Here is a 9,131-nt window from a genome sequence, read left to right on the forward strand (position 1 = left end):
AAGTAATGTAATTTCCTCTTTGTCTCTCCCCTTCCTTCTTTGTATTTCCACAGAAAGGATGGGCTCCCAAATTGGGTAACTCTATGCATCTGTTCCAGGAACTGAGAACTGCGAGATTTCTGTGCCCCATTGCATTTTTGCACACACAGGAGATTTAAATACTATTCTGGGACTCTGCTGCATGTAAACAACCCCCAGTATCACTGTGTCATAAAATCCTTTAGTATGAGCCAAAAAAACCCTTCTGACTTCTGCGTGAATCACTCTGCTAGCTTCCAATGACACCGACCAGTCCTTTGATCCCAGCCAGGACCTTATCTCTGTTTCTCGCGTAGGACCAAGCAAACTTTTGAACCCTCCTGTAACCTTGCCAGAAATGACAAGTGGAGAAGTGACATATGCAGACCTGAGGTTTATAACACTGGAAAAATCCCAGGACCAGGAGCTCCAGACTGCCAGAGCAAAAGGTAGTGGTGGTGTTGGGGGGCAGCTCTCTCCAAGGCAAACTCTCACCTTGGAGAACATTTTTCATGTGGCACTCAGAGGAGGGTGTCGCCTGCCAAGAAGCATCTGGCTTCTGGGAGACCTTTGGACTCAAATTTTCTAGGAAATTGGGGAAAGAAAGTAAAAAGAGAGAGGAGCTTAAAAAGAATGGAAGGGTGGAAAATGTGGAAAACCTGTTCAGATTTGAGAGGAATCATGTAATTATGGTTGTGGGGTGCAGTTAAGTAAAAATAAACATGTTCCAGTTAGACATTAGGTGTTAGCTCCTGGAAGTTAGTGAAGTAATCTGCCTAAGGGACCTTGCAAAAGTCTTTCAGCTTTACTTATTCAAATGTGACTAACTGAATAAAGCAAATGCTAGGAAAAACCACATTTTCTCTCAAGGGAAGGAATAGATGGACGAATACCTTTCTGTACTTAAAAATCGTAAATATTATGCTGCATAGCTTCACAGAGGAAGAGAGGAATGTGACTGATCCCAAATCCATGTTCTTTATGCTGTGCATTAGTGCTTTAGAACTGCTCTGTATAAAAGGTAGTAGCAAAGTAAAGACATGTTATGTTACAGCCCAACTAAATGCCTGGAGATTAATTTGATAAATTTGATAATAAATGATAATAAAGAGCTCTTTCTGAAGGAAAATTCCACTTACTGGCTAGGCAGTGATTATCTCATTCTCACTTGTTGAGGGGTCCTTGAGTTTTATACCTGGAGGCTGAAGGTGAACTCCCAGTATCTACTAGGGTTCTTACTCACTGTTCGGTGAAAGGTTTAGGGAAAAGAGAGAATAAAAGGCAAGAATACCACAGATTGGTATGCCAGTTATTTCTGTTGGTGATTTCAAATTAATATTAGTATTCCCACTGGAATTTTGTACAGGAGTCTAGTAAAAGAACACAAAATTTTTAAATTGGAAGTAATCCTTTCCTCTGTGATTTGGCACTGTAAATTCACACGGGTGTTTGCATTTGCCCACATTGCAAGAATGGGTATGTGCATTTCCAGATGTGAGACTGTTCCTGTGCAACTGCAGGTATGTGGTTTTATTCACATCTGTATGCCATAATTTCAGATTATTTTGCAGAGGCCTGAATTTCATTGCTGACTGTTTCTGAGGTTATTTTCTGAAAAGGTGAATCCTTTCCTGATTCAGCAGTTTAGGCACTCAAAACACACCCCAATACCTGGATGCATATGAAAATTTCAGCCATGTTGTAAGCACAAATACTTCTTTGATGTTCTTTTCCCACATGCAAAATTCTGTGCTGTTCAGCTTTATTTTTTCAGTTTGTTTTCTTTTAAACATGGCTTGCTAGCTTCCCAGCCCCCAACTCCTAAGAAGGACTGGCCATGGCCAAACAACAGGAATATTTTCATAACGCGACACCACATACTGGTGTGAAGCTCAGCAATTCACTGAGCAGACTACCAGTCGTGTTGTCATGTGCAGTGTAGGAGCTGCAGATACAAAGATGAAAGGCTCCTGTTCTTGCTGGTTTTTTTTTTTTTTCTTTTTGTCTATTTCAGATTCCCCCTTTCCATCTTCCTGTTGGCGACTGGCTACAGTAGTTCTTGGGGTCTTCTGCATAAGTTCAGTGGCAGCTGTAGGAGTCTTGGCTGCCAGGCGTAAGTATGGTCACAGAAGGGGTGTTTGGAGTTCAGTGTGGACAGCTAGATGTCTAGGAAATTAATGGAGGGAGGGTTAGCCTGAGGGATTTAATGATGAAAAAAGTATCCCTTGCTGGCAGAGTTTACCCTCTCAAGGGATCTCCCAGTCTTTGAAATTGGGATGTATTACATCTTGCTCCTAGATGTGCACAGACTGTATGTAGGTCAGGTATATTCAGTCATGGGGAGGTACATGTGTCCTTGGTAAGTTTATTCAGGCTGCATTGAGCAGTTTAGCTTTAATATTAATGCAACAATTTCATTCTTGTTTTGCTGTGATTCAAATCATCCTGGTCCGCCACCTTGTGCGTGAAAGGGGTGAAAACTTCACCCTGCAAAAGGCAATTATGGAAAGCCTCAACCAGCAGCTGGAGCTCCTCCAGGCTCAGAATTTGAACTTGACAGAGACTGTAAAGCAACTTACCACCTCCAGAGGTACACAGTGGTGGGAAGATGGTGGTTCCATCACATTATGGTAGCCACAGATTTTTATTTTTTCTGTCAACCATACTGGAAGAAAAAAAATCAAAATCTCTAAAATTGCCCTGAATTATTTCATTTCAAACCAAGTTTCAACCGAGTCAGCCAAAAGGCTGCATTTCCATTTTGATTATTTTTTAAGTAAACTTATCTTTCTGAAGTAAGTTTATTGAGTTTTTGTAATGGACCTGATTTATGCCCTAAAACAAATATTTTCATTCAGAAAATACCATGATGGTGACCCTTTTCTAAAAAAACACACCCATTTTTCTAATAGGTAAATTAATTGTTGCTACCATTCCTTCTTTCACAGTCAGTTTCAGGGAATTCTAGTAAAAAAAAAAATTGACAGAAAATTTCTGCTGGCTTTAATTGTCTGAAATGCTTTGACTCCTCAAGACAGCTTCGTTCTGTTATGGAGTAGTGGATGCAGCAGTGTAAATACTGCTGCTCTCTACCAAATGGGATTGTAATCACTGGCTTCAACAGTTCACGGACTATATCCTGAGGGTATTCTTTTTTTCAGTGCAAAACAGTGGTGCGAAAATTTCATGATGGGTGAGCTGAATACACTACATTATCATATAGCAGAGGAAAGAGAATCATAATAAATTAACATCTTGTGAGAGAGTGGCAACGTTATAATCTATATAAATGTCTGCATTTGAATTTAGCACAAACCAGAAGCTTCTAAGAGCCAAGTGCACTGTGCTGTGCTATCTGTTGCCATCCGGCATCAAGTTCTGGAATTCCCAACTGGCACTGGTTTGTTACACTATGGTCCTGTGAGCTGCAGAGCAACAAACATGATTCACCCTATAGCTGGGACCCAGTCCCCAGAGATGTCCAAAATATTTTGTCTGACAGGTTTTTCTGCTGCTTGCAGTTATTTCAGTTTCTAACTAGAAACAGAGCTCCCCAAATGGTGCGAGAGTGAAAGAAAAATCCAGCATCTGAATTCTTTGTGGCTTCAGTATTACTCAGGGTTCCAACAGGTATCTAACAGAATAAGGTGTCAGAAAGAGTCAAAAGTGCAGCTGTCAGAAAGGTATTTTCTTTAACAGCAGTGGGCTCATTAACTTTCACTTCAGCTGGTCATCACTATCTGATGTTTGCACACTGAATCCATGGCAAGTATGAAATGCCGTCAGAAAAGTTGAAGTATAAATTGAATTGTAAAACATATAGCAGGGAAGAGCTGGCCCTGATATTAACAAGAAGTTAAAAGTAAGTTCACATGAATAGACATGTAGTCATATGACTGAAAGTCTAAGTTTCCTTTTACATCCACCTATATCCATGTCTCTGTGAACATGGCTCAACCTTCCAAAATTTCCTCTATTTGTGTTTTACTAGCACACTCCAGGTTTGCTGGTCAGATTAAAAAAGTCTTTATTATTTGTTTTTCTGATTTTCATGTTTCTAAAAACATTTTTCTAGTCTTCTGGCAACTGAGTTTATTAAGTCTCCGATGAAGACATGAATTTAGCTGCAGAATGAAGGCGGAATTGTTGCTCCTCTGTGATAGAGAGGCTGTGCACTGCTCTAGTGATCCTGCAGGGATCCACTAGACCACTCGAGACTGCTGAGGCTGCCAAACCTGATCAGGAGCTCTTTTGTTTTCAAGGACATAAATGTATTCCTTGTCCTGAGAACTGGCTACAGCACGGGGAGAACTGCTACCACTTTTCAAAGGAATGGAAAACTTGGCAAGAAAGCAAGACTCGGTGCTCTGCTCTGGATTCCAGACTTCTTAAGATAGAGAGTAAGGAAGAGCTGGTAAAGATTATTTTTTTCTCTCTTTCTAACTATATACTCTGCTTTTTACTGTGGCCTGAACAGCCACTCCCATCCTTCCACTGGTGCAGTATGCTATGGCATGCGCGTGCTGGACTGAGCGGCAAAACGTGTCCATGCCCCTTTGGAGCCCCTCTACCTGAGCTGTGGCTGCACCCTCCCTGGTGCATCTCTACTGTCTTCAGTGAACTTAACTGAGACACACCAGCTTGGGTCTGCATCTAGATCCTCATCCCACCTCAGGGCAAAGAAATCTGAGCTAGTACTGGCTGCAAAGTCTTTTGTTGCCTTGCTGGAGCAAACTATTTAGCAAATATCAGAAGCCTGGCCTTCAGCTTCCTGCTGTCCACAGCTAGAAAGCTCATCAGCCTGGCTTGCTCCCTGAACTCTTCTCCCACGTGAGAAGAGGATCCATATCTTTTTCTGACTTGTAAGTTGTAGATGAAGCAGCAGATAAAGCACAGCTAGGGGAGCTCTTCACTGTGAAGGAATTTCTACCCAGACTCTTAATGGCAACGGGATTATGTCTTGAGCTCTGTTGTTTTACTGTATTTTGAATTTCCTGTGTACAATGATAGCAGACAATGCAAAGGCCTTTTCATGCCGGACTTCTGCAACCAGGGTGTTGGAAGGAAGTAGTTATCCTGTACCCATTGCCCAGCTAATGTGAAGGCTTCGGTTATCTCAACTTCCTCTTCAGTTGAGAGCTACTGAAAGCTACTGAAAGCTCTCAGCAGGTTCTTTTTCCTTATTTCCAAAACAACACAGACTGCCAGGAGTAAGAGGCACTGCCCAGATTGACTTGAGAAACAAAGCCTGTTATGCAGGGTGTGAGCAGCTGGTTTTCATGTGCCTCTCTCCTTCTCCAAATCATAGGCCATTATGACTGAAGCAGGGATGTGATTCACGGCTTTGCATTTATTTCCATACAGGACTTCACAATGCGATCAGCAGAGCTTTATGGTTCTGACTCTTTCTGGATTGGGCTGTCGCGCAATGGAGCTGAGGGGCCCTGGCTGTGGGAGGATGGATCAGCTTTCTCCCCTGATCTGTGAGTCACTGCGCAGATAGGAACAGACCACATCCAGGCGCATTTGTTATTAGCCAGAGCAGCAATCTTTACTCGCCACTCAGTAACCACCTGTCCCCCCACCTGCTTGCCAGCAGATTACCCATCACTCACTCACCAACCTGGGCAAGCCCCCGTCAGAGAGCTTATATGCTGTTGTGGGTCAAATGGGTAGCAGCAGCTGGGAATTACTGTATCAGCCTGTGACTTTTTCCATGGGATGATGAATATATCTGCTATTTTTTCACAGGTTTCAGATCCGAGCCAGCTCAAGTCCTTTCCTGGATTGCGTGTGGCTTCAACGTACAAACATAGACAATGCAGGATGTGGCGAGTACAAATTTTACATTTGTGAGAAAGTGGTGGATCCTGCGGTGGTCGAGCAAGCGAGCTACTCAAGGAAGCACTAGCGTGCAGAGCTCTGCGGAGCCCCGTCCTGGGATATGCTGTTGTGGGGGTGAGTTCTGCCCCGTGGTCTGCGACAGGGAAAATGATTCTGAGCTCAGGTTAATGTAACATCAGGCATAATCTAAGCTTAACTTGCCCTCTGGCAATGCACATCAGCCAGATTCCTTCTTGGACTTTTTTTTAAAACAACTTCATTCCCTCTTTCTTCTTTCAGCCCTTGTATTCTTGTGAAACTGTTTCTATCCACTTCTCAAAAATTCCTTTCTAAATGAAACAAAAATAAGTATATGATTTCAGAACTCTATTTTAAAGATTCATGCCTATCTCCCAGAAACAGGAATTAATGACTGTTTGTAAAAGCAACACATCATGTTTTCAAAAATATATCCACTGGTTATTCACGGATGTGAGCTCCCAATTTGCAATAAATTTCCAAATATTTGATTTAATTTCACTCCCCACCTGTGATAACTAGAAAGTGCAACAGAATCATCCTGAATCAGAAGATAAATAAAAATATTTCTAGTTCTCCTGGTCAGAGAAAAGAGCTTTCAAATTGGATTGCATGCCTTTTGGGCTTATAACCCAGAAGGCGAAGACACAACACATTTTTATTGAGGGAAGTCAGCAATGTTTAATGCCCAGGACTTCCAGTCCTGCCACTAGTGGATTGTTCTGCAGCACTGGGCATTAGTGGGGAAAATGCATTCCTCTAAGACATCTGTCCTGATAATTATCCATGTCACACTTGATCCAATTCTTTGATTTCTCAAATCCATTTTCCATTTTGTTGCTGAATTTCACAACTGGAATAAATATCGCTGCTACTGACCTTTCCTGTAGTGTGTCTTTTTAGTAAGTCACTGTGCACAGTCGGCTCAACAATCATCAAATACAAATTAATGACACAAAGCTTCTTGCTGCTTTGCTGCTGTTTAGGAGGCTGTTTGAAGAAAAGACTGCATCAGAGAGAGCATCTCTCTTCTATGGCACTAGCAAACAATAGAGGTCTTCCTTTGAAATTTCTCGGGAAGAGTCAAGTTTATAGTTGGGACTTCTGTTCCTGTGTATGTTTTGTACTAATTTCATCCATTCAATGAAAATTGAACTGTGAGTCAGGGAAGGTCGAGGTATTTAGGCAAGCCCCTAATTATATTTATTTCAGACATAAAGCTATGCATCAGAATTGTGCAGCAGCAACAGCCACGAAGTGTACTGCATCCCTCACTAAATGAGCATTTAGCAATACGCCAATTATCTTAATTATGGATATGAAGAAGTAATTTAGAGGAGCAGGGACAACAGAGAGTATCTTGCCACACAGCGCTCTCGTAGTCTGGAAATGCTACATTTTCTAAGTCTAAGCACAGGACCTCAGCAGCCATGGAGATTCTGCCTGGGATCCCAGCACTGGCTGGTCTATAGGGGATGCAGAAATGACGTGAATGATGGGAGGGGTAACCCATACAGGCTGTTGTTCTAACGTGCAGGGCATGTTGGGACACCCCATCTCATAACCCTAGATAATTCAAGAGGATCTTAAAGATCACACCACAAGGAAGCAGGAAAGTCCTCCCTGAGGGGGCTGGTATGAGGAGTCGTCGGTGAAGAGCTTAAGAAGTGAGTGAGACTGATGTGAGGGAACTGGTGTGATGGGCATGGGAACAGTGGACCAGTGAGGGGATGGCTGACTGAGGGGGGCTGGCTGAAAGAAAGTATTGCATGAGAAAAGCACTGTTATTATGGACTATTGCTGGGAGTGAAATGCTGCAGAAAATGAAGAAAGGAAACGTTGAGTGAAAGTCTGCTGTTCTGTACTGGGTTTGAGAGGAGAATTCTTTAGCCTGTCTTGTCCACCTGTCTGGGACATGAAGGTCCCTGTGCCTGGCTGCTGAATATTCACAAGCTTAGGAACTTACAAAACAAGTGGTAAGTTCCTTGTCCTCATTCCTGTCTGGATTTTTTCATTTTATACCACATCTTCATGCCTCAGTGACTTGTAATTATAATCACTACATGATGAGCCAAGTTGCACAGAATAGAAGAGCATGGCATCCAGTAATTGCCCTGAGATGTGCAGTGTACAACCTATTACTGTGTGTGTTTGGGTAATACCGAACCCTGAATTTGCTTAATATGCAGCATAAATTGTTTCTTGTATTTTGGCTTAAACCAGGAGAGAAAAATTTAGTTATATGTAAAATTGCAAGACAATAATTATTTTAACAGATATCTTTTGTTATATGAGGTTCAAATGTTCAGAAACTTAGAACAATTCAGAACTAAGCAATTTCATGCACGTATCTTCTGCACATTACACTTTCCCTTAGCCACCTACGCACATTGGTTAATCACTCTGTGCATTCTTCATGCAATTCTTCTTAACTCCCTTTGAAATAGCCTGTTCAGAAATCTTTCTCAGATTTCCCAGGGTCCATGAAACGAGTTGGCTCGCAGGAGGCTGTGCTGTGCTGCTGAGTAAAGTAAGCAAAGAGTTCGAGAAACAGGCTTTCCACTGAGCTTCACAAGTCATGCTAACCATTGCATTTTGCACAGCTACCTGGAAAGTTTGGACCTTTGAAATTAGTGCAACTTCAATGTTAATTTGTCTTAAGGGTGATGTCATCTCTGCTATCATTTGGCTGCAGAAGCATTTAAAACTGAGAATATTCAAAAGGCAGCATGCAATCATATTCTCTAATTGAATGAACTGAGTCATTTCAAGTCATACAATGCTCATAGGCAAATCTTTAGAATTTCCTGCACACTGAAAAAGGCAGAGTGAATTTTTTTGTTTTATAGCCACCACTAGATTAGTAATTAGTTGCTGTCTGTTCTTGCCATAAGGTTTTCATAGCCCAAAAGTTCTCTGTTCCTGGTGTTAGGTTGTTCACAGTAATAAAAAAATCTCGAGTTTATAATTAGCCTTTTCAGTTCAATACAACATCCATTAAAATCAAAGTATAATCAGCGTTGTACCCATGCCACATTGTTACACAACAAACCTTCAGCTCACAGACCGCTCTCAGTGCTTCTTGGCAAACAACTTCCCTACTGCTCCCAACATGCATATTTGGCTCAATAGATCTACCAAACTCATGAATGTTTTTCTTCGTAGTGCCTGTGCGTTTCTAAAGACAAACTGTTCTGCTCAGTTTTCTTATATTGCTTTCATGGAGTCACAGAATCACAGAATGGTTGGGG

General features: G+C 41.8%; 1 protein-coding gene across 1 annotated transcript; it reads left to right on the top strand.

The window, feature by feature from the left end:
• The first annotated feature begins 214 nt into the window (after window positions 1–214).
• LOC130150722 (C-type lectin domain family 7 member A-like) lies at window positions 215–6,758 on the top strand. Its single transcript, XM_056341930.1, has 5 exons — window positions 215–467; window positions 2,033–2,131; window positions 4,281–4,432; window positions 5,383–5,501; window positions 5,770–6,758. The coding sequence occupies exons 1-5, from the start codon at window positions 377–379 to the stop codon at window positions 5,927–5,929; spliced, it is 621 nt and encodes a 206-aa protein (XP_056197905.1). The 5' UTR covers window positions 215–376; the 3' UTR covers window positions 5,930–6,758.
• The last annotated feature ends 2,373 nt before the right edge of the window (window positions 6,759–9,131 follow it).

This window comes from Falco biarmicus, chromosome 5 (assembly GCF_023638135.1).
Source record: "Falco biarmicus isolate bFalBia1 chromosome 5, bFalBia1.pri, whole genome shotgun sequence".
NCBI lineage: Eukaryota > Metazoa > Chordata > Aves > Falconiformes > Falconidae > Falco > Falco biarmicus.

Bases quoted from the DNA above. Each gene is read 5' to 3' on its own strand.
- LOC130150722 (XM_056341930.1), top strand. From the start codon at position 377: ATGACAAGTGGAGAAGTGACATATGCAGACCTGAGGTTTATAACACTG. The intron at 468-2,032 runs GTAGTGGTGGTG...TGTCTATTTCAG, and splicing joins CCAGACTGCCAGAGCAAAAG to ATTCCCCCTTTCCATCTTCC. The intron at 5,502-5,769 runs GTGAGTCACTGC...ATTTTTTCACAG, and splicing joins TCAGCTTTCTCCCCTGATCT to GTTTCAGATCCGAGCCAGCT.